Below are 26,210 nucleotides of genomic sequence, written 5' to 3'. Positions count from 1 at the left end.
GTCCATAAATATTTGGATAGTGACACAATTTTCAACATTTTGGCTCTGTATGCCACCACAATGGATTTGAAAGGAAACAATCAAGATGTGCTTTACATTTAGACTTTCATCTTTAAATTAAGGGTAGTTGCATCCAAATTGGGTGAACGGTGTAGGAATTACACCCATTTCTATATGTGGTCCCCCCAATTTTAGGGGCTCAACAGTATTTGGACAAACTAACATAATCATGAATTAAATTGTGAGTTTCAATACTTGGTTGCAAGTCCTTTGCAGGCAATGACTGCCTGATGTCTGGAACCCATAGACATCACCAGATGCTGGATTTCTTCTCTGGTGATGCTCTGCCAGGCCTGCACTGCAGTCTTTAGTTCCTGCTTGTTCTTGGGAGCGTTTTGCCTTCAGTTTTGTCTTCAGCAAGTGAAATGCATGTTCAATTGGATTCAGGTCAGGTGATTGACTTGGCCATTGCAGAACATTCCACTTCTTCACCTTAAAAAAAATATTCGGTTGCCTTTGAAGTATGCTTCGGGTCATTGTCCATCTGCATTGTGAAGCGCCATCTATTGTGTTTAAAGTTGTGTTAAATGTTGTGTAAGGAGTGACAAAGTTGGACAGCTGTTTCCAGTAAAACATGTAACGATTTAATCTCGAGAGCCAAAGTCTTCGCGCTGTACACAGTGATCAATGACGTATCATAACAGTACTATACATCCGACATAACTACTTAATACCCACAAGGTAGAACTGTGTGTTACTGTAACTCACTGCAGCAGTGTAACTCAGTGTGCAGACATAACATTTCCTCCCCCGTCACAGAATTTCAAACATGAAATGTAGTTGCAAAGTCCTGTAGATGGTGTGGGCGAGAACGTGTACAAGCAGGCCACGGTGGGGTCTCGTGTGGCCGTGATACAAGTACAGTTCCCTGAGTAGGATGAGTTGGGGACTGTTGAGGTTGTGGCTCCAGGGCAGGTTCTGCTTCCATGGGGGCAGGAGGCAGGCTGTACAGTCCCTGACCAGTGCCTACATTTCCTGATCGATGCCTCGCCACCACACCAGGTCTTGGCATCTCTGTTTGAGCTTCACTATTCCCAAGTAGCCCTCCTCCGCCATTGACAAAACACGAGCACGAAGGACACTTGGGACCACAGTGCAAAGCCCATGTGCCATACATGACTCATTCCAACAAGAGAGCTCATCCTTGACTCGGCGAATGCGGACAGTTCCTCAGGCACTTTTCGTGGCCAGCCATTCCTGATGAAGGTGCCTAATTGGGAGAGCACTGGATCCTGTTCAGAGGCCTGCTTGAGCTCTTGAAGAGAGACTGTGTTCTGGAGTGGTTCATGCAGCATCTGGATGATCTCCCGTTCAGCATGTTCAAAGCCTGTGGGAGGGGCTGGGGCAGAGACATCATGGGAGAGCAGATCTGTGACCACATTGTTGCGTCCTGCAGTGAATTTGAGGCTGAAATTGTACTAGCAAAGGCAGTCAGACCAGCGGGGTATCCTCAGTGGTTTCTGGCCCATGCCTGATGTCGACAGCAGGGCAGTGAGAGCCTGATGGTCAGTCCGCAGGGTGAAGGCATGGGCATACAGGTACAAATGCCAACACTCGCAGGCCCAGATGCAGGCTAGCGCCTCACCAACAGAGTACCTTTGTTCCGTGGGGTTGAGTGCCCGGGAGGCAAAGGCGGGGTTTTTCCACTCCATTTTGTACCTGGGATAACACCGCTCCCACAGCCACGGAAGAAGCATCACAGGTCACAAGGGTGGGGCTGGCGATGTTGAAGTGGGCTAACACTTGGGAGAATGTGAGCTGTGCCTCGAGGAGGCACACACCCTTGCTGCAGGCTTGTGACCACACCCAGGGTTTGTCCTTCCGCAGCAGCTGACGCAGCTGTGCTGTGGTGTCAGAGTACTGTGGTAGAAACTTCAGGTAGTACCCAGTCATGCCAAGGAAGGAGGCTATCTGGGCTGGGGAGGTAGGCTCTGGGATGCTGTGTATAGCCTTGGTGTTGGACTGGAGAGGTGATACGCCGTCAGCTGACAAACGGCAGCCCACAAACTCAATGCATGGCACTGCAAAGACACACTTGTCACCGTTGAGTGTGAGCTTGTGCTTGCCAGAGCAGTAAACACCATCTGGACCCGCTCATTGTGGATGGAGGCCGTGGGTCCATGCACAACGATGTCATCCAAGTAGATGGCCAACACTGGAATGCCCGCGAGGTCATGACCTTCTGAAAGCAAATGGGAGCCGAACTGAGCCCAAAGAGCATCCAATAGCGAAACACACCTGTGAGTTTTGAAGCACTTGGCTGAATCTGAGCAGATAATATAGCCCAAAACACTTCAGAATTCATCCTGCTGCTTTTGTCAGCAGTCACATCATCAATAAATACATGGGAACCAGTTCCCATTGCAGCCATACATGCCCATGCCATAACATGCTTCACAGATGAGGGGGGTATACTTTGGATCATGAGCAGTTCCTTCCCTTCTCCATACTCTTCTCTTCCCATCATTCTGGTACAAGTTGATCTTTGTCCCATCTGTCCATAGGATGTTGTTCCAGAACTGTACAGGGTTCTTTAGATGTTTCTTGGCAAACTCTAATCTAATCTTCCTGTTTGATGTTAACACCCTCTGTATATACTCTGGTGAAGTCTTCTCTTGATTGTAGACTTTGACACAGATACGCCTACCTCCTGGAGGGTGCTCTTGATCTGACCAACTGTTGTGAAGGGGGTTTTCTTCACCAGGGAAAGAATTCTTCTGTTATCCACCACAGTTGTTTTCTGTGGTCTTCTGGGCCTTTTGGTGTTCCTGTGCTCACCAGTGTGTTATTTATTTTTAAGAATGTACCAAATAGTTGATTTGTCCACACCTAATGTTTTTGCTATCACTCTGATTGGTTTGTTTTGATTTGAAGCAAAACTGAAGGCAAAACACCTCATGAATAAGCAGGAACTAAAGACAGCTGCAGTACAGGCCTGGCAGAGCATCACCAGGGAAGAAACCCAGCATCTGGTGATGTCAATGGGTTCCAGACTTCAGGCAGTCATTGACTGCAAAGGATTTGCAACCAAGTAATGAAACAGAAATTGAATTCATGATTATATTAGTTTGTCCAAATACTTTTGAGCCCCTAAAATTGGGGGGACCACATATAAAAATGGGTGTAATTCCTACACCATTCACCCAATTCGGATGTAACTACCCTCAAATTAAAAATGAAGGTCTACATTTAAAGCACATCTTGATTTGTTTCCTTTCAATTCCATTGTGGTGATGTACAGAGCCAAAACTATGACAATTGTGTCACTGTCCAAATATTTATGGACCTAACTTTATGCTTTACTTCTAACCAACCAAATTGGATGATCTTACATTTTTTCTGTCCCACTTCAGTTCTAAACTTTTCTTTGACTATATCTGACTCAAAGACATCCTCAGTTTCCGCACATATCTTTTAAGAACAGCACAGCACTACAGTGCTATTTCTCTTTTATTTCCTTTTTTTAAGGGGTAGTATCTTACTTTTAACTCATACAAAACACTTTAAATATTAAGAGAAAAGTGTAATCTTTTCAATTAAAACAGCATATACATTTATATAACTTACATATTTAAAATTCAAGGGCATTGGTTGCTATGACTTATAATGCGGTAAGTGTTATGTAATACCTACCCTATACAGTGAGGGAAAAAGTATTTGATCCCCTGCTGATTTTGTACATTTGCCCACTGACAAAGAAATGATCAGTCTATAATTTTAATGGTAGGTGTATTTTAACTGTGAGAGACAGAATAACAACAAAAAATACAGAAAAAACGCATTTCAAAAAAGTTATAAATTGATTTGCATGTTAATGAGGGACATAAGTATTTGATCCCCTATCAATCAGCAAGATTTCTGGCTCCCAGGTGTCTTTTATACAGATAACGAGCTGAGATTAGGAGCACTCTCTTAAAGGGAGTGCTCCTAATCTCAGCTCGTTACCTGTATAAAAGACACCTGTCCACAGAAGCAATCAATCAATCAGATTCCAAACTCTCCACCATGGCCAAGACCAAAGAGCTGTCCAAGGATGTCAGGGACAAGATTGTAGACCTACACAAGGCTGGAATGGGCTACAAGACCATCGCCAAACAGCTTGGTGAGAAGGTGACAACAGTTGGTGCGATTATTCGCAAATGGAAGAAACACAAAATAACTGTCAGTCTCCCTCGGTCTGGGGCTCCATGCAAGATCTCACCTCGTGGAGTTTCAATGATCATGAGAATGGTGAGGAATCAGCCCAGAACTACACGGGAGGATCTTGTTAATGATCTCAAGGCAGCTGGGACCATAGTCACCAAGAAAACAATTGGCAACACACTACGCCGTGAAGGACTGAAATCCTGCAGCGCCCGCAAGGTCCCCCTGCTCAAGAAAGCACATGTACAGGCCCGTCTGAAGTTTGCCAATGAACATGTGAATGATTCAGAGGAGAACTGGGTGAAAGTGTTGTGGTCAGATTAAACCAAAATCGAGCTCTTTAGCATCAACTCAACTCGCCGTGTTTGGAGGAGGAGGAATGACCCCAAGAACACCATCCCCACCGTCAAACATGGAGGTGGAAACATTATGCTTTGGGGGTGTTTTTCAGCTAAGAGGAAAGGACAACTCCACTGCATCAAAGGGACAATGGACGGGGCCATGTACCATCAAATCTTGGGTGAGAACCTCCTTCCCTCAGCCAGGGCATTGAAAATGGGTCGTGGATGGGTATTCCAGCATGACAATGACCCAAAACACACAGCCAAGGCAACAAAGGAGTGGCTCAAGAAGAAGCACATTAAGGTCCTGGAGTGGCCAAGCCAGTCTCCAGACCTTAATCCCATAGAAAATCTGTGGAGGGAGCTGAAGGTTCGAGTTGCCAAACGTCAGCCTCGAAACCTTAATGACTTGGAGAGGATCTGCAAAGAGGAGTGGGACAAAATCCCTCCTGAGATGTGTGCAAACCTGGTGGCCAACTACACGAAACGTCTGACCTCTGTGATTGCCAACAAGGGTTTTGCCACCAAGTACTAAGTCGAAGGGGTCAAATACTTATTTCCCTCATTAACATGCAAATCAATGTATAACTTTTTTGAAATGCATTTTTCTGGATTTTTTTGTTGTTATTCTGTCTCTCACTGTTAAAATACACCTACCATTAAAATGATAGACTGATCATTTCTTTGTCAGTGGGCAAACGTACAAAATCAGCAGGGGATCAAATACTTTTTTCCCTCACTGTAATTACAATGTAATTGTATTGAACCTTAATGGCATTCATGGATTCATAGCAAGGACATCAATAAAATGCATCCCTCTAACATTTTGCATTTTATTTTTCAATGATCCATTAGATTCATTTTCAAAATTGATTTTACATTTTTCCATATTATTCTTGTGGTTCTAACCATAATCAGTGCCTGACTGATGATGTTTCAGTTATTTGTTTATCCTCAGTGCAGTACCTGTTCTTTCCAAACAGGTAGTGTTTCAGCAGCATCAGTGTCCAGCTGGCACGGCTCAGAGACCAGAACAGGTGTCTCGGTTTTTGCCTCCAGAGTTGCCATGACTGAGAAGGGACTTAACTGAAAAAGGGAAACAGCTGGAGGACAAACTTGAGACAGATGATTACATGCACAATGCAAGCACCAATGTATCAGTTTTACCCTGCAAATATGTTTAAACCACTTACCAACACTGCTGTTGGAAAGTTCCACATATACATTTTTTCTTATACATTCCACACACATCCTTTGCAATGTATATATTTATATAAACTGAACATCATATTTACTTTTCTACTTTTCTATTACAGTGTCCATTTAGTTAGTGCACACTGTTGAGAACTAGCTGTTCATAGTAGTGTTTGTTCATTTCTGAGCACTAATTATATTTTTAAAGATGCATATGATACAATGAATGAGAAAAAAAATCGAATCACTAAGCTTTCCTTACTAACTCCATCTGTTTTTATAGACACGGTTCCATATCAATATCAATATCAATTTCACAGTCTATCAAGTGACTTGTCACCAAATCACCAGAACAGTAACTCAAGACGTGTGTATGTTAAAAAAATGGTCGTGTGTATCTTTCCCTTCCCAGGTTGAACAGGCGATTTTTTCTTTTGTTTGGATGGAGCCCAAACAGAAACAAGTGTCCCGCCGCAGCGACTGCGCGTCACATAGGCCACCCGGGGCTGGGACAAGGAGCCGCACTCAAAGTAAAAACTTTTGTCTTGAACTATTTCAATTGTATTTGTACTAACTCGCTCCTACTGCGGCAAACATGTTAGTTACAGCACTGTAGTGTTTACAAACTTTGTAAAGTCTGTATTTCGCCTGCTTGGTCCCTCCCCTAGGCGAGGGAAGAAACTTGAAGCTTTTGGGGGTTTTTGCAAAAGCATCAAGTGCAGTCGGTGCAGAGGGAGTGGGGCTGCTGCGGCTGTCTGCTCCTGACAAGACGAGTCCTGGAGAGAAGTTTCTGTCTCAGGAGGGGAAGCACCATTTATTACTAACATCGACAGCATTTACAGGAGTTTGTGATATCAGGTATGAAGATTTGTTTTTCCTATAACAAGTTTTTGAATACATTCATTACATGCATTAGATATTGTGCTGGGGGGTTGGAGTGACGTGTACAAGTTAAATCAATACTTTGCAGATTATATGTTTTTTTATTTTTATTTACTGCAGTCATTATTTGCATTTTAACATTTAGGATTTGTTTAAGATAAAAACTCCATATAGTGTAGTTGTGATGTGCTGTTTGTATTATTGTATGTAATCGGTATAGATATTGGTTATGCTTGTGTTTATGTTTTGTGTGTGATTTACATTTTGTGATCAGTTACTTTTAGTTGAAAGTTTTGTCGTATTGTCTGCTGTAGCTGATGTAATTCAGAATATAATTCAATACATGTGAAGGTCGCAGATTATCCTGGGAACTGCTCGATACAAATGACTGAATGATCAAATGAAAAGGTTGGGGACAGCAGTACTGGTTCTGTGTCAGGTTCTGTTGCAGTGGATGCCAATGATTAGTTGGCATCTCTGAAAAGAAACGCCAATAGCGCCCTCTTTCGAGCAAAATACAACATGCAAAGCTCGCTTTCTCCAAGAGGAAGAAATAATGCAATATTATTACCCAAACTGTAAAGTTTAGTTTGCAATTCAAGTTTTTTTTATATATATTATTGCATCAAGTCAACTAATATCTGTCAAAATACCATCGTTTTGTATGATTTAAAAACTGAACTTTAAAAATGTTATATAGAGGCATGAAAGGGAGAGACAGGTCAGTAACTGGCTAATGCAGCACTTTGTAGCCCAACGGCTTTAGGACCCCGAGGACGCCTTTGTTCGCAGGGTGAAAATAAAGACGGGATCCGAGAAAATAGACCCACAATTTAGTCATCAAAAACCAGGCTTTCCTCCATAATGCACACACGCATGGAAATGCATACTTTTATTTCACTTTAGATGTAACTTAGTAAAATCATAAAACGTGTTTTGTATGAAGAAACAAAATGTATACAATTTGTAGTGCACTCCCCATCATTAGAAAATAATTCAAATCGCATTGGATTTGTTTTTAAATGTGCGTTTGTTGAACATAATTCTTTAACTAATGACTTAAAACACGCCTGGTTTTCACGTGTTTGTTCATTTTTTAAGAGTGGAAAATACCATAAGGATGGAGAGGTTATATTCCAATGGAAAACCCATGTAAATGTATAGCATGCATTACAATATAGTTTTCAATCGTTTATTTTGTTATTAACAAATGTAAATAAGTCTACACATTGAGCAATTTTGATATTATGAGTGCTTAATTAAGCAATTTAATTTGTGTTTGCCTGGGTCTAATTTTTGTGATTGCTGGATTGGATGGGGTTAATAAACTGGGGTGGTATAGCACTACCAGAGGATGAAGTAGTGTGAGTTATACCGTGAGTCTTTCATGTTGCACAAAGCGACTCTATCACACATCACACATCAGTGCTTGAATTAAAAGCCGACAGGCGCGAATGCAATGAGTCACAACCTCTCGACTCGACCCGAATAATCGCGCTTGCCTGCAGAGAACCTGTGCAGAAAAGCAGAGAATGGCGACCTCTAGCGGCCATTCATTCATTTCAGTATTGACCGACTTAGACAATGACATTGTTTCCAGTTGTGCATGACCATGCTGTCTGTGTTTAACCGAGACATGTGCACAACAACAATAACAATACTAGCAATAACAACCACTTCACACATGTGCGGTAGCATTTCAACTTTTAATTTCACATAATTGCTATTTTATTAACTGCATGTACTGCCCCACCTTTAGCAACAGCCTTCCTTTGTTTTGTGGCACTGCAGTTCATAGCTGTGAAGTACTGTCTACAGTTTTATTGCTCTGGTGTTTATGAAATCAAGAGGAAACCAACCACATATATTGGCACCCTGCCTATTTTTGTGAATGCCACATTTAAGGACACATTCAAATATCCAGTTTACAAAAGTTATGCATTTTCAAGTGTATGCTCTGCAGCATTGTGTACACAGTGGGTGCATTGACCCCTGCAAATGAAATAGACATTAAATAGCCTGTAAATCAAATATAAATTATGTATCTAACTGTTGTGAGTTTCCATCTTTCTCAGCCTCTGTGTATCTCATATCCTTCTTTTGACACATAGCACTTTAGGCAGGTTACAGATATTGGTATTGTTTGAGTTTGTGAGTAAAGGGTCTTGAATGTAAGAAATGGGGATGTTAGTAATCCTGCCTTTAGCCTGTATTACCATTTATCAGATGATTTGAGCCCATTGAATGCACTGAAGTAAGCAACTCGGTAATGACACACAATCTGTCCTTTCAGCAGTAAATGTTCTACAAAATGTATGCAAGTTTATTTGGAGGTTTGTTGAGTTGAATAGAGATTGTGTTGTATAGAAGTGCTTAATATATGGGGAATGCTTTATTATCAATAGAGTAATCAAACTTATTATGCACTATTGGATAGAAATGCAGCTGTAAAAATGCTGTCAGGGACAATAATAGCTTGAATAGGAATAACAAATGAGAGTGTAGGAGTTGTTTTTTTCTTTTTCCAAATGTAGCAGCCCCTGAATTTAAACTACTGTTCATTTGTTTTCTAATGCTCATTAAAAAGGGCATCTCTGTTTCTATGTAACATTGAAACTGCATTGGACTTGACAATTGTTTCTTCTATCGGAGTAAATTGATGGTCTGGTGCATAAATAAAATGCATTCAAATGTAAACCTCATCCAGAGCAATTGCCCTAATTAGTGTACTGCTTAGCAACATATACAGGGCCACATTTTTGACTAGAAGTTGCTGCCACGACGTTGGTTAGGGTTGATTTCACCTCTTACAAATTGGCATGGATACCCCAAACTTTTTTTTTCTAATTGTAGTCTAGATAGAAAAGATAAAGTAAAAACAGAGCATTTAAATCTTGGGCAAAACAACAGAAGATTTAGTGACTGCTGCTTTACCAACAAGACTCTCCACAAAACCTCCACAAGGGTAAGCAAAAGTAAAAAGTAGACATGCATCAAAGGCTTGCGATTTCCAGTTTTGTATACCGTTTGATCAACAATTTGACAAGACCTGAATGCTAAAAATGCATAGACATGTGGAAGTAGTGATGTGAAATATTCATTCTAACCTAAGAATCTGTGTTGGCAAAGGGATTTGGCATTATGTTGATTCCTCTGTCTTTCTCTGTCAATCTCAAAATAGCACATACAATGATGAAAGAAAAGCTGTCTTCTTCAGGAATCTCACTACATGGGTGAAAATATTTTTTCTGTATACAGTAGATCAATATTTCCCATTGGGCTATACTGTAGGTTAGGCAACTGATACAAATCCAATACACATTTTGAAATGACAATTTATTGTGGATTTCACTAGGCATTTAATTCTACTATAGGCTTTTACTACATACTATAACTAGTTTTGCTGTCTGAGTATATATTGTTGATCGAATGGTTCCTTAATTGCAGATTGTGTATCCACATTGTCCCCATCACTCTTCTTAAACTTAAAAGGGTGTCCCTTTGGGTAAAATAAATACATACAAAAAGTAAAGTGAAGAGTAGTTTATTATCCTGCCTCTTGAAAAATTGTGCAAAACTTACTGTTTAGTTATATAGATGCAGTCATTTGTTTAACCTTTTCACTGTTCTTGCATTCCTTTCCAATGTTATTCAATGCCTTTCATATGTTTTAGTTCTGAGGGTTAGGTAGATACTTGGCCTGAATTCTTCTGACAACTTGTCTGTAGTCCATGAATGAGGGTAAATGGATAGTATCCTTGGATCCTTTAGTTATTACTGGACACCAAACGAGCACGATACATCAAATGGCCTCCTCTCATTTGTAAACTTTCTTAAATGAGATAACAAGTCTTAAACTTGAAAAAGAGAACTCTGGAATTCACCTACAGTCATGGAAGAAGTTATCAGACTAGCTGCTTAGCAAACACACTGCTTCTTTTCAAAAGTTAGATATGCCTGCTTTGTGGCATTTGAGGTCAGGATCATAACAGTAATGATAATGTTAGTAAGAGAGTGCCAAAACATCAGTGATTTTCCATCTGTGTTGAATTCCTGTCACCAGATAGCATTTAAGGCATTCTATACAAATATGCAATCTTATAATCATGCCTGTTGAGACTGGGTTTTTGGTTAGCAATGGTTAAACAGGTCTTTTTCTAGTGGAAAAAACTGTTGACATGCAGAAGCCTTAGAAATCCCTCATACACGAGAAGGAGCATTTGCTATGGAAGTGTGCCCTCTGGAGACTTGCAGTTTTACATGTTTTAATGTTAATACATTTACAGAAGATTGCATCAGCCTGAATCCTTAAAACCGCACAACCACTTATATATATATATATATATATAGTAGTGCCTACTTAAAAAAATACATTTTGTAATTATAGTTTTATGAAAGACCATTTATTGAGAAGTACTGTAATATAAATGTGAAAAATCAAAAAGTGTTTCAGTTTCTTTCTTTGCTGTTTTCAGAGAAACATATACCTGTTTATTTATATACTAAGCATAGTCTTAGAGGAATATTAGTAAGCTTGTCCAGTTGGCCCAATAAATTTGAATGCTTGTGTGGAAACTGTAGCCAGTCACCCTCAAGTAAGTTTTAATCCAATTTTACCAGTTATCTAAAAAGGCCATATTCATAAAAGGTTTACTGTTGTTAACACTTGTCTTTCTTAATGAGAAAATATAAAACAAAATATAGAAGTGTTACATCTACCAGAGTGCTTACTTAACCTAAAAGTAAATTAAATGATTTTTTGTACCACAGGTTGTTCGTTTTAATCTTTTTAAAGAGGGGTGGTAAATGTAACTTGACATTTAAGCCTTTTAAACTCCATGTTTTCTACAAATGCTTTCAGAAGGATTACAGTATCAACATTTCAGCCAATTGCATTTAACGCTCTACTGGACCACTTGGTAGCGGATTAATAAAAGTTACTATAGCACACACAGATCCAAGACACAACATTTGTAGAAAGTGTAATACATTATTCAACTTACACTTCCTTTTATCTTTCTTTCCACAGAGCAAGAAACAACTTTGCAATGGGCTTCATACCACTGTTCCTTCTGCTTTCTTTAACTGCATTAGGAGCAGCCTCGGGGGAAGAGGCTGAGGATGAGTATACCTGGCACTTAAGAAAAGTACCACTAGTGTTGAATAAGAGAACTGTTATCCTTAGTAGCCCAGAGTTTAAGGCTGAAGCCAAACCACAGTTAAATGTAACCTGTGGGATTGAATGCCAAAGCCAGTTACCACTGCCAAGTGTGTCTGACCTTGAGAACTTCCTTTCATATGAGACCGTTTATGAGAATGGCACTCGTACCTCGACAGAAGTCTATTTCAGGGACTTTGATGTGCAGACTGAGCATGCTGTTATTATGGACTCACATACACGGAGGAAAAGGGAAGTCTATGGCACGGACAGTCGATTTACCATCGCAGACAAGCAGTTTGTGACCAATTACCCTTTCTCTACTTCTGTCAAAGTATCCACAGGCTGCACAGGCATCCTCGTGTCCCCAAAGCATGTTCTCACAGCAGCCCACTGCATCCACGATGGAAAAGATTACATCAAAGGCGTCAAGAAGCTTAGAGTCGGGATACTGAAACTGAGGTCAAAGCGTGGGGGCAAAAAGAGGAAAGGATCCAAAAAAAGGAACCGGAGGAGTTTGGAAATTAAACCATCTTTCCAGTGGACGAGAGTCAAGCGTACTCAGGTGCCAAAGGGCTGGTTCAAAGGCGTGTCCGAGGATGTGGCAGTGGATTACGACTATGCTATACTGGAACTAAAGCGGCCACAAAAGCAGAAGTTCATGGAAATTGGCATCATTCCCTCGGTGAAGAAAGTCCCAGGCAGTCGGATACACTTCTCTGGCTTTGACGATGACAGGCCTGGGCAGCTGGTTTACCGTTTCTGCAGTGTCTCTGACGAGTCCAACGACCTGCTGTATCAGTACTGCGATGCCCAGCCTGGGTCCAGTGGCTCTGGCGTGTACATCCGCCTGAAGGAACCTGGAAAGAAGAAGTGGAAAAGAAAGATCATTGGGGTCTTTTCTGGTCATCAGTGGGTGGATGTAAATGGCGTTCAACAGGATTATAATGTGGCTGTCAGAATAACCCCTCTCAAGTACGCGCAGATCTGCTTTTGGGTGCACGGGAACTATGCAGACTGCCGAGATGGTTGATGAACACCTAAAATGACTTAACCGGCACCTATTATACTGTATATGAAATCCTGTACTGAACAGTGAACAGTGATTGCCCTTCTAAAAAACAAACAAACAAAAAGTTACTGCCCCACGATTGTTATTACATAACAGTGCTATTAAGGACAAATTAATGATCAAAGGTACAGGAACATGTTGATAGGAAAGAGGATTAAGAATCAGATTTGTTGTATTTATTTAATTATTCATCTTGACCTTTTAAATTTAGAATTTGGAAAGACCTTTTAGAATTACTAGATGAACTCTGAGGAATAGCTGGTATCAAAATATATATTGATGTGCTATAAAGGAAGAATACAAATTTGAGGTTAAAAGAGCTTTCTGCTACTTGCCAGTTTAGAAGCATTTCTTAAAATATTGTCTGCTGCTTATGGTGAAGTACAATGTTGCTCATTGTTATGTATAATCAGTATTTGCGTTAAGGTTGGCTTTCAAAATGTATTAGATTGTCCTACAGAATACCTTGAAATAAAAATGAAAAATAAATAGATTCTGCTATGGAATAGGATAAAGAAAATGTCATAATTTGTTCATCCAATAAACCATTTGGGCTGCAAAATTGCAACATAGATTCGTGAGATATTCAGGAACTGTCCATGGGTATATATTTTTACATATTTTACTGAAGATGATCGAAAAGGTTTTCTGCTGTGAAAACAGTTTCTGTAGTTTCCCTTTCAACCGAATTTGCCACCATTGGTTATGATACAACCAGTTGTTTTTCACTAAAATGCAAGCGGTTTTCAGAATACACTTTGTACAGGTTTTTTTTAATTATGTTTTTTTGTTTGTTATGTTTTGGCTATGAAATTGAATGGTAATATTTTGTCAAAAGACATAAAATCATGGTGCTTTTTCATCTCTATTGTATTAAGATGGCATGTTCATGGTGCTAATTTAATTTCTAAATGTAAAGTTTTTGGGAAACCTACCGGAATATATTATTGAATGGGTAGTATTGTACCAATGTATTTAATGTGATGCAAAAATGATGGGTTTGACAAGTCAATAAAATCATTTCAATTTGTGTCATTTTATAGTAATTTAATAAATGAGATGTTTCCACATGTAAAGTTGTGCAAATTATTTGTAATCTCATTTATGTTATGAATCCAAAATGAAATCTGTGATATTAATCTATTTTTATGTAATGTTCAGCTCTGAAATGGATTTGAAAAGTGTGACATTGAAGAACAAATACATGTTGAATGATAACATTACGAGACACTGGATTACCTTTAGTGTATATTTTAAATATCAGTTGTAGAATGGCAAGCTATTACATGTTCCTTGCTGAAAAAATCAATCCATAATGTTGAGAGACCGGCATTATGGAACTTCAGCAAGACAATAATGTGTAATGCCAGAAATAAATCAAGCAGAAAACAATATATTTGCTACGTTTCAGGGCAACTCAGCACAAAGACAAAAATACCTGCAAATGAACATATTTTTAAAAGTCTATATGTTTTTGGCTTAGCCACTTTTATTAATCTATTTCTTGAAATGATAAAAATGTAATAAAGGAGCAAGTATAGCATCTCCCTCTCTCTCTTAAAAACCTTAATTCCTGTTTACATGACTCAATTAAATGCACAAGACATTAAATGGGGCCAAAGTGAGGAAATTGTTATTCCAACAAAACCGAAGAAAAGCATTTTACAATGACAGCATATTAAATCAGGTCCTGGAAAGTTGCAAATGTGAACTGTATTCAGTAATGTTCTGTAGGCATGCAGCAGACTTTACCACAATCAACTACATAGACATGGTGGTCATTGTGGACTCTTGGGTTGTAGAAGCATGTATAAAATAATAAAGAACCATTAGAAAAGTTTCAAAATAAGCAGTTCGTTTTCATGTATACTCTAGTTGCTACAAGATTACATTTGTTCAGTGGATTGCATGTATGAATAACACAGTAAACTGAGAGCATAACTGTTTCTATCTGTGAGGGTTGAGAGTATGAATTAATTATGTCAGTTGTCTTTGATTTAGTTTTTTATATAACCCTAAAAGAAAAGTAAATGAGATGGGGTTGAAATGAACACACAAAAAATGTTTCTTAAATGTATGTGTGATAAGGCTTTTAGGGAGACAAAAATGGCACCAGCATGAACTTTTGAAAGCCATAAGCCATAAGCTCACTAATGAAAAAAACATACAGTACTGTGCAAAAGTTTTAGGCAGGTGTGAAAAAATGCTATAAAGAATGCTTTCAAAAATAGACATGTTAATAGATTATAGTTATTGATTAACTAAATGCAAAGTGAGTGAACAGAAGAAAAATCTACATCAAATCCATATTTGCTGTGACCACCCTTTGCCTTCAAAACAGCATCAATTCTTCCAGGTACACTTGCACACAGTTTTTGAAGGAACTTGGCAGGTAGGTTGGCCCAAACATCTAGGAGAACTAACCACAGTTCTTCTGTGGATTTAGGCAGCCTCAATTGCTTCTCTCTCTTCATGTAATCCCAGACAGACTCGATGATGTTGAGATCAGGGCTCTGTGGGGGCCACACCATCACTTCCAGGACTCCTTGTTCTTCTTTACACTGAAGATAGTTCTTAATGACTGTCGATGTATGTTTGGGGTCATTGTCATGCTGCAGAATAAATTTGGGGCCAATCAGATGCCTCCCTGATGGTATTGCATGATGGGTAAGTATCTGCCTGTCCTTCTCAGCATTGAGGAGACCATTCATTCTGACCAAATCCCCAACTCCATTTGCAGAAATGCAACCCCAAACTTGCAAGGAACCTCCACCATGCTTCACTGTTGCCTGCAGACACTCATTCGTGTACCGCTCTCCAGCCCTTCGGCGAACAAACTGCCTTCTGCTACAGCCAAACATTTCAAATTTTGACTCATCAGACCAGAGCACCTGCTGCCATTTTTCTGCACCCCAGTTCCTGTGTTTTCATGCATAGTTGAGTCGCTTGGCCTTGTTGCCACGTCGGAGGTATGGCTTACTGGCCGCAAGTCTTCCATGAAGGCCACTTCTGACCAGACTTCTCCGGACAGTAGATGGGTGTACCAGGGTCCCACTGTTTTCTGCCAATTCTGAGCTGATGGCACTGCTGGACATTGTGAAGGGAAGTAAGCATGATGTGTCTTTCATCTGCTGCAGTAAGTTTCCTTGGCCGACCACTGCATCTACGGTCCTCAACCTACATATTGAATTGATGATCATTAGCACCTGTTTGGTATAATTGTTTAATCAGACACCTGACTATATGCCTACAAAATCCCTGACTATGTGCAAGTGTACCTATAAGAACTGATGCTGTTTTGAATGCAAAGGGTGGTCACACCAAATATTGATTTGATTTATTTTTTTCTTCTGTTCACTCACTTTGCATTTAGTTAATTGATAAATATAATCTATTAACACGTCTATTTTTGAAAGCATTATTACTTTACAGCATTTTTTCACACCTGCCTAAACCTTTTACACAGTACTGTACATTCAACTATAGAGATACTTTACATATGCTGAATAAAACAAGCTCTCATTGGTAAGGTAACACAATTGTATTTCTTCAGAATACTTTATTAACAGGAGCAGCATTCAGAAATTATCAAACGCTCAACTAAAGGGGAACTATTGAGTGAGCAGAAAGCACACTGGTATAATTTCCACTGGACTGTGCTGTTTGCCAAAGCAATTGTACCATCTTGTGGTGTTCCCATGGAAAATACACTACACCCAGTGGTTCAGGGACGACGTTTTCTTTGGAGAACAGAGAATACAATGTTCAGCTGCCAACCCTGTTTTTATATCCATAATTAAAATAATAATGCATTAGCTGCTAATGCCATCATTCACTGTGTATCTGTCACATGACTAAGGTCAGCAGGTGTAATTAATACATCTCACAGTTAGGGAGGGTTTCCATTTGGCCCATAACCCCAGCAGAATTTAATAATGGTTTTAAAATTAATGTATTTCCTACAAAGTCACTAAAACTTTATTTTTTTAATACAACTTATTCACACCAAATGCTAGGAGGTTCTGCATGGCAGTCCTAAACATTTATTTTTTATTTTTTACAACTTTTACTGAAATACAGTTCATTGCTTGTAAATGTTGCATGGCTTGCTCTTCTTCTTTTCAACAACCCAGCAAGTTGACACATTTGCTATTTTAAACCAGAATGTTGTTTTGCGGTTTCTGTTGCAAACTATAATGCCACTAGAGTGAAAGTATCAGGGAACTGATTCACTGTTGTTAATGTACTGACACATAGTAATCTCTCTGTAAACGAGCAGGAAGACAAACTGTGCTCTAAAGTAAATTGGAAAATAAATTGCAAAAGGTTAAAACAAAAGGAAAGAAATTGGCTCTGAATAATTCAGATATTTCATTATAGTCTTCGCTCTTTTAACCAATCTTTATGGTTTAGGCTTCATTTTAGGTTTCCACATCTGAGCAAAACGTGTTCTGTCTGTGGTTCTGCAGATCATACTTCTTTCTTAAAGATTTGTATGTTGCTTTGATCTGGACATATTTGATGTACAGCTGGAATCTGCAGTACGTTGAGTGCTGGTTACATAATGATTAGGCTTGCTCTTTTCTCCTTTAATTGTTTTCCGCTTTCCACCTCAGTTACTTTAATTTCTATAGTTGCCTGTTTATCAGAAGCCCTATCTTCTGCTTGGGCTTCTGCACTCCATAATGCAGAACTTTGACTTTTCCTGTAATTTTCCTCTCAGAAAACCCTTATTTGTGAAGGGTAATTATGGATAACACAATAACCATACTTTGGCTCCTTTCTCGCAGGCACAGAAACTTGCCTTCCATACATTCCTCTACTCTCAGGTTTCCTGTTTAAATGAACCAGCAGCTGATTGGCCAGCCTATCAGCCACTGGCTTGCCCTGGGTTTGCACGTCAGTTGTATCTCAGTTCACTTAAGAGTTTCTTATGAGTAACTGGTGTAAAATAGAAGTAATATATACTTTTTTCTTTTTTACACTAATCAAATATATATTCAAGGTCGAGGTGGCACAATAATGCCTGCGTTTCTTAATTTATACAGTATGCATGAAGAGATTGTCTGGTAATACTCTATATATATTGGTCTTTCATAGTATATTTTATACATGAATTCTTTGAAAATCCCAAAAGAAAGGGATGAGTCTTGGTCAGTACTGATTGTAGCACACACACTTGACCTAGCACTTTGTATCATATCCTCTGTAATCTGTCCAGTGGATGTTTAGAACTGTCATTTTATTTCCAAGTCTTGTCTGGCAAGTCTAAGGCAAAAGCATTTGCATCCCATATTCGTGCCAAGGGCTTGGAGCACATCTACACAAACTGCACCATGACTAATATGACCATAACAAGCTGTAATCAGCAGGCAGTCAAGCCAAATACATTGTCCAGCTGTGAAGAGAAAAATGCCTCACTAGTCCATGTGTCTATTAATAATGTTTTAAAACTGATTCACGTTATCAACTCTGATCATTAAAAAAAAAAAAAGTTATGAAATAAAGGGTTAACTAAGTATTTTATTTTATTTTCTTTTCCTCACCGTGTACGGCAATGATGCAGAACTCATTTGAAAGGACAGCAATGCTTGATCTCCAGAGGCCTTGGTTCTCCAGGAATGTAGAACGTGGATTAAGGCAGAAAGCCAAGTGAGAACAAGACCTTGGACTACAGTTGAGCCGGAAAGGAGAGTGGTTATAGTTTCAACAAACAATAAAGTATGGACTTCGCAATGAAATGTAAAAACCAAAGTTTGCCACAAACTCAGTCTGTGGCTCAACTAGAAGTCTGTACTCAAGCAGAATCAATTTAGTGAAACCCATGTGTTTATTTAGAGCAGCACATGTCAAAATTGTTATAGCTTAGTACATTCAAACCAAGACCCCCCCCTTATAATTATAAGTACAGATAAAACAATTAATAATATACACATACATTTCAATATGAGGCCTAGATAAATATTCTTCACTGGCTCATGTTGAGCAAGGCTGCCACCTCCTGCACCAAAGATGCACATCACTTTCACAACTTGCACTGAACCCCACTGAAGTGTTTTGATATGTTATTTTGATCAGAAAACATTGAATCCCAGTAAAATACTCCCTCTATTGCATTTTCAGAAACGTTTGCATAATAATCAGAATCAAGACTTTTCTGACTTTTTTCAGATTTTTAGATGACATCCTAAGTATACAAGCACGATATACATGATAGACAGCTTTTGAAGAAATTAAAAGCAGACTGAGGTTTCTTTAGATCAATGTATTTATTGCATCTCAAAGGGCATACATGCACGGGGGTTGTAAATCAAAAACAAACGAAAGCCATATTAACCAAAATGTTTAAGTTTTTTTTTCTTTTTTTTTATCCATCGTTTTCACAACAATTGTCGATACAGTCACTTGGAATGGTACGATACACAGATTATCCATTGAACTCTGAGAGTGTACAGGAGCTACAGTCAGACTGATTCCACTGGTTCTAAAGAGCTGCCAAGCCTAAAAGACAAAGTTACACTGATCAACAGTGACCTCTCTCTGTATGCAGAAATACCTTCATCCTCGCTATTACCACTGTAACCAGAAGGAAAAGGAAACATTGAAGCAACAGAAAACACAATGTGAACATTAATAGGTAGGGTACAGGGGTTGCTTTTATGGAGGTAAAATACCAAACCTTTTATTTTTTCTAGGTAATACAAAAATAACACTACTCACCCTGGTTTGGTCATGATAAAACACTAGCAACTATGAAAATCAAATACAACTGTCCACTGATGTAGGAAGTGCTTATTCCAAGACAAACATAACGGTGAAACCCATTCAATCTTAGTATGATTTGCTGGAAAAGCTAAACCAGATAATTTCCTAGGATGCCAACTGACTGTGGCCCTTTCGCTACAAGGGATTGACTAAATACTGCCTTGTATTGAAAGGAAGATAACATTATGAATATGCCATTTTTGTTTCCCAAATCTACGGAAATAACTAAAATATAATACATTTTCTTTAAACATAAGAATAAAGATAAATATGTCATCTGTAGATAAAATATCCTGAAATACATATGATACTTTAACAAATTCAATAAAGTAATACTTTAAAATATAAATAATTATTAGCATAACGCACAAAATACGGGGGGGAAAAAAAAGAGAGAAAAACAAAACAAACAAAACAAAACAAACAAAATAAAAACACTGGAGGTGTTCTGGGTTTCAGAAGCCAGCACATAAAATATAATTATATATATATTTGTTCCCAAATAAGTTAGAATAATAATGGGAATTATAGGTAATGGTCACATTACTTCTTATGCAGTTTCATATCAGATTCATAACTATATGCTCTTAACAGATATACAGAATAGAGAGGAAATCCTAGGATTTGCCAGTGAATTTATATACACTGAAAACCTTCCAAAATACACATACACATTTCTCCAAATGGCTCACGACATAATCGCTGCATATCTGTCTCCTTGTTACAGGGGCAGAGAAGCACTAGAAGGCATCAGTAACATACATCCATCGTTCAAATTCGCAAACACTTATAAAGGAATGATCAAAATACACTTTTCTGTTTTTGTTTTTTTAAGGTAAGGGATAACATCAAGATAAGCACACATTTCTATGGTTCACTTTCACAGTTGTGCTACAACATTTTACAGTTAGGAGTAAAAGTCTGAATGGAGTTGTATTGGTGACTAGCTAGGAGCTTCTGGGTATCCATGATTGTTTGCAGACACCAAGCTGACACTTTCATGGGGTCCAGTCACAAAAACACCAGCTGGGAAAAGACAAAATGTACATTAGTTGAGTGTGTGAATTTATTCTTAATCTTTTATCATGCCCAGGAGGTAATTCATAAATCATCTTAATAGGGACCAAAAACAAAGATAAAGGTAAAATAAACCTTGTTGTGGCTATCACTTAATTACAAGTCATGTCATGCACACACTTCAGACTTATGAAAGCTTTTGAGCACTGTGCTGATGTCCAGAGCACACACATGCACACGCATATATATATTCTGGCATTTATCCGATATTGTGGCAGACAAAGTCTCAGTGACCCACATTTCACAGGTATGTGGTGAGATTTCCATGTCAACTCAAATACATATTACATTTTGGATGTAATATTCTTAGATTGGTAAAGTGACTTTTTGGTATTTTTGTGTACACAAAATGTCTACACTCAATTTCTGTTTGCTTAAATCTCCATTTGCATCCACAGAGTGTTGAACATGAAGCCCACCAATTAGTATACACTAAAAAGTATATTCACATTTTGATAAAAAGACTATGAATAGAAAGAAAAAAGCAAATAGAGTTGGCAGACAATATTAAAGCTTGAAATATAAATTCCTTTTTTTCCCTCTTATGAGAAATAGAGCAATGGTATCTATTCTTAAATTCAAAATGTCAAAAGTTTGTTCCAAACTATCAACATTTCTGCAATTAATGTCCCTATATTTGAAAGGTTTATTTTTATTTTTTATGAATGTAGATCAACTTTGCCGATGGGTAGATTGGACTGGAAAATGACCATTTATAAATTCTAAATATTTCAAAATGTATTTACTAATAACATCCAATTAACTATTGGCAACCAAATATGCAACAAGGGCAATAATTCATATTCATATTGTATTCCTAATGCCTAAGAAGATTACTTTACTATGTATAAATGTGTTATTGTTCTAATTTGGTTACAATTGACAAATGGTCATTTTCATCCTTAGAAGAGCTGAGAGATTTGTTCAGTGATGCACACAGCACACATAGTCAAAAGCCCATGACACACAGGCCTGGGAGGTACCTTAGAGGTTTATAAGAAGTCCTTGATATTAAGATCTGCAAGTGGATCCTTTGAGGGAGGTTTTTTGGGGCTCTGAGTTGCAGGTGTAGGGCTCGGAGAGAGCTAGCAGAGAAGGAGGCCAAGGAAAGTAGAAATGGAAGACAAAGACACAGCAGTGAGAAACTACACGGGTTAAGCACAGTATGCACGCTCTGTGGCACAGTAGACGACAAGCTGAGGGGGACAAGTAACCCAGAAAAAGAAAAAAGTCTTCATATGGAAGGAAAATTACATGTAAACAATTTAAAAGCTTGGAATTTAGAGCCTACACTATGTGAAATTACTTTAATACATAACTAGACTAATTCAGCCTTGTTATTATAATAATGCTGTCTAAACAGTTATTTCCTACCTTCAACCAACTATTTGACACAGTACAAATCTAGGTCTGTAGGGTTGTCTTGGATCCTTGGTTATAATTCCTGTCTTGCCAGAGAAAATACCTTAACAGGTAATTATATACAAGTAGAAATTTAAAAGTGGAAAAAAATAGCACTATTAAAAAAGCTGATGACTGAATCTACTCAACAGTGTTTTCGAACAACACCAGTACAGAAAATAATAATAATAATGACACAATGGGGTTGACGGTGAAACAGGATGTTACCGGTGCTCCAGGTGCACCAGACCCTGCAAATGGCGGCCTCATCATGGGCTGGGGGTACATCATGGATGACTGAGGCATCAAGGGAGCACCTGCTCCTGCTGCAGGAGGCTGAGCAGGACAAAAGAGAAGGAGTGTAAACACAGACTCTGCACCAGTATATACCGTGTTTTCTATTGGATAATGTTCATAGCGCCGGGGGGCTCTCTTACCATTCCGAACCCTGCCTGGGGAGGAACGGCGGCCATGGGCGGCACGGTGCCAACAGGGGGCCCTGCTCCCACTGGAGGGACAGTTCCTGGCGGGCCTGCCCCTGGGGAGGAACCAGGCTGTGGGAGCGAAGAAAGGACAACTTACTCATCAGCTGCATTGAGAGAAAAGTTCAAATGTAGCACTGAAAGATCTGGGTAACAGTTTTGTATTTTCACAGAAATATCCTCTTGAAAAAGAGCACTTTCAAAGGCAATAGGAACAATATTTAAAAGTTAACGAAGCATATTATTTTCTTTATGTTTACAAGATGAAATGTATAACTTAATCACGATGATTATTCAGCCTTCAGGTTCCTTGAAGTTGCTGGCATGCCACAAGCCTGAAATGCGCGTGTCTGATTTGGTTTTGAAAGTCAAGCAGATGCACCTAATACTAGTTCACAGCAGATGTGTCTTTAACAATAAGTCTGTTTTATACATGACAAATTGCCATCCTCTGTTCAGTTCTAGATCATTAAGAACAATCTACTGATATGCATCATGGAAACTGCCTTTAACTCCAGCCCTTATCAGCTAATCAGTACTATTCTGGGATTTCATATACCCCAGAGATAGCATCTGGCCAAATCTCAGCAAAACTCAATATTTGTTCTTTTCTTTTTTTTAACCCACACAACACAATGCAAAGTGGACAACATGAGGTTTAAGCGTAACCCTCTTTCCCGAAAAATAAGAGCTATAATGTGAAGGGTTATATGATACTGGTATAATATGTATTAGGCTGACGGATAGTGGGAGTTTATGTACAGTGATAAGGTGTTATACCATGCTGTAGTAATTGTTCATACTGTATATGTGCTTTAATCTGAAATCTGGAAAGACCAGATGCATTGTGGCTGAACATATGAGACTAACAGAGAGAATCTTTAAAGGTTTAAAGGTGTCAGGAAAAGTATTTTTAGAGTCTAATAAGCACAATACATAAATGCCTGTCAAGAAAAGAAGGAAGATATTAAAAAAATATTAAATACAGCAAGATTCAGGAAGCTTGCTTGCAGTGCACAATCCGTGCTACAAAGTTAGCAAATTAATTAATAAAAAGTGCAGCAGCAGACGTTAGAATTATTGACAGCAGTGCCATACTGAAGTGCATACAGAGTCATCGATTCGTTAGTAGGAAATTGCTTAATTTAGAATGTTTGACTTACGTAAAAAGGAAATGCCCAACCATTCTGATGGGAAAAACAGATGAATATACATATCTTTAAAATATTTTTAAAAGTTAAAAAGGATTATCTAAATGGTGGGTTGTTTACATCAACAATGCTTGTCTTCAAAACTTGTTTTAGTCCATGTTGGCAAAATATTGCCATCCTGCTGTTCTTTATGCAAATGCAACTATAACATCATTCTCTTCTGAACTACACATACTTGTCAAATCTTACATTTGGCACACAGATCCCTTTGTCTAACTAAACTGGAGTATTTATGAGTTCCTGTCGTATCCATACATCCTTATAATTGGATTACTTACAACCCCAAACCTAATTGTAACCCTAGTCATAACCCTCAGCTTATCCTTAATGCTGTCTCACCATAACGCAAACCCACACAGACCAAGGTGCACAGACCGAGGAATCTGGGTTACATTTCCAAACTCTTGGAGAGTTTATAAGTCAACACACTGGAAACAAGCTGAACAAATGTCCCAGCACATATATCTACCTCCAGTGCACATGAGACACTTACCATCTGAGATCCAGATGCACCCCAAGTCGCTGGGGCTACCTTTGGTTGCCAGTTTGCTCCCCCAGTCAGTTTCCTTTCACCGGCATTCCACTGAAGATCTCTGTGGGAAAAGATGACGAAGTTAGTCCAGTTAATGAAATCCCACAATGAAACTTGGTTCAAGTACTTGGGGTATGAAGAAATACAAAACAGGAAAGGGACTGTATTGTAATCGCTGGAGTGGGGAAGAAAAACAACACAATATTCTCCTTATTCATGCAAGCAAGTCTGAGTCATCATAATATGTTGGATATTGATACATTTCTATGAAGAAATAAGGAGAAAAGAGTCCTTTCTACAGCTTACAGCACTGTAGCACTGATTGCAGCACTGTAACACAAGCATGAATGGTCTAAACCCATACAAAATACAATTTGCCAAACATGTCATTCCTTGTTTTTACTTGGGATGTACACCACCAATGCTTTTTCACTCTTAAAGCACAATCATGTTGTTGATTTTGAGAAAAAATCCAGCATGGTCACATTCAATGGTAAAAGAACAACCAAAAAAACACACTCACTTCTTTTGTGTCCCAGCAATACCAAGATCTGTAAAAGAAAGGGGAAAAAACTGAATCAATGCATCACAGCTGCTGCCATTTATGAGCGCCTTTACCTTGTTATATTTTCAATAACACAGGCAGAAGATGTCATTTGAGTGGCTATTTATAGAGGGGAAATGCATGATAAAACTGTGCTCCCCTAGTTTAACTGTGGGTCCACTTAGGGAATCCACAGTGATCTACAGGGGCTAGACCAAGGTCATTCTGTCCGAATGGGATTTGAAAATACAATACAGTCCAACACAATGCTCAATAATAAATATATATACTCAAATCAGACAAATGATTTTAAAAACTCAATACGTACTTCCAACAAGATTTGCCAATGAAGAATCCAGGTCTCCACCCAGGACTTTACTGGACTGTGCTCCGGGCATCCCCCCGGCCCCCAGTCCTGCCGCTCCTTGACCCTGGGGTGTCATAGTAGGCATAAGGAGGTCCCCTAATCCATCAAAAACTTCAGGCACGAAAACATGAGAATTAGTGTTTGAATGACTCAGAGCAGCAAAGATAAAAGAGCAGTGAGGTTTACTCCTAGTCTAGCTCAGAAAGGGGCCATGACCGATACACAGCAGGGATAGAGAGCTCTCCCTTACCAGGGGGAATTAGGAGTCGGGCTCAATACCTCACCGCATGAGGATATCTCCGTTTTAGAACACAGATACTCGAACATATTGTTTTGCTGCCTAAACAAAATGATGGATTTATTTGTCATCATTGTAAATTCACTTTCATCTGTTAATGTTTTCCAAACTGAGGTTTCACTTGATCTGAAAACTTTGTCGTTGCTCTGCTCATTCATTTTGTGTGCACTTAACTAGCACGAAGTACCGCTAGTGTTCATTTCTGAAAAACTACAACTCAACAGCATTCACTCAAATTAGTTACATTTTAATATTATCTGACGGAATTGACATGACCTCTTGCTCTTAATTAACTTTAGCATTACAAAATATTACATTTAAGGTTATTCATACCTATCTATGCATATGAAACAAACTTATTTTGGCATAAGAATAACATGAGGATCATATATTGTGTATGGATATGTTTTTATCTATATAATTAAAAATCACTTCTCTGCATTATTGAAGTAAATAAAAACATGTTGATGGTTGTCTGGTGTAAACGCTGATCAATGTGATTTAATCACTCCGGAATATTCTAGGAGTTGCCGGTAGACAAAGAGCACAGGCCGGCAGTGCACAGTTGGTATTAAGCTTGTGTAAAACTCACCAATCATACATTGGAAGCAAGCAATGACCCAGCAGAGAGACAGAAAGTGCGAATGGAAGAAAGAGAAAGCAGTGTTGAAGAAATAAGCTTT

The 26,210-nt window shown here is 38.8% G+C and overlaps 2 protein-coding genes across 2 annotated transcripts in view; one reads left to right on the top strand and one right to left on the bottom strand.

Annotated features, from left to right (window-relative positions):
• The first annotated feature begins 6,181 nt into the window (after positions 1 to 6,181).
• prss35 (serine protease 35) lies at positions 6,182 to 13,920 on the top strand. The gene is made up of 3 exons (XM_066702401.1): positions 6,182 to 6,268; positions 6,407 to 6,596; positions 11,650 to 13,920. The coding sequence occupies exon 3, from the start codon at positions 11,669 to 11,671 to the stop codon at positions 12,809 to 12,811; it is 1,143 nt and encodes a 380-aa protein (XP_066558498.1). The 5' UTR covers positions 6,182 to 6,268; positions 6,407 to 6,596; positions 11,650 to 11,668; the 3' UTR covers positions 12,812 to 13,920.
• Positions 13,921 to 18,768: 4,848 nt separating this feature from the next.
• The window catches only part of snap91a (synaptosome associated protein 91a), a 61,249-nt gene continuing 53,807 nt past the window's right edge, over positions 18,769 to 26,210 (bottom strand). The window contains 8 exon segments of the mRNA XM_066702389.1: positions 18,769 to 20,641; positions 21,676 to 21,777; positions 22,322 to 22,429; positions 22,531 to 22,647; positions 23,739 to 23,762; positions 24,280 to 24,379; positions 24,842 to 24,869; positions 25,191 to 25,340. Of these exon segments, the coding sequence (XP_066558486.1) occupies positions 21,685 to 21,777; positions 22,322 to 22,429; positions 22,531 to 22,647; positions 23,739 to 23,762; positions 24,280 to 24,379; positions 24,842 to 24,869; positions 25,191 to 25,340 (620 nt within the window). The 3' untranslated portion in view covers positions 18,769 to 20,641; positions 21,676 to 21,684.

This window comes from Amia ocellicauda, chromosome 1, assembly GCF_036373705.1.
Source record: "Amia ocellicauda isolate fAmiCal2 chromosome 1, fAmiCal2.hap1, whole genome shotgun sequence".
NCBI classification, from domain to species: domain Eukaryota; kingdom Metazoa; phylum Chordata; class Actinopteri; order Amiiformes; family Amiidae; genus Amia; species Amia ocellicauda.
The sequence above is the reverse complement of the archived record's forward strand: the minus strand, read 5'-3'. Positions and strand labels throughout refer to the sequence as shown.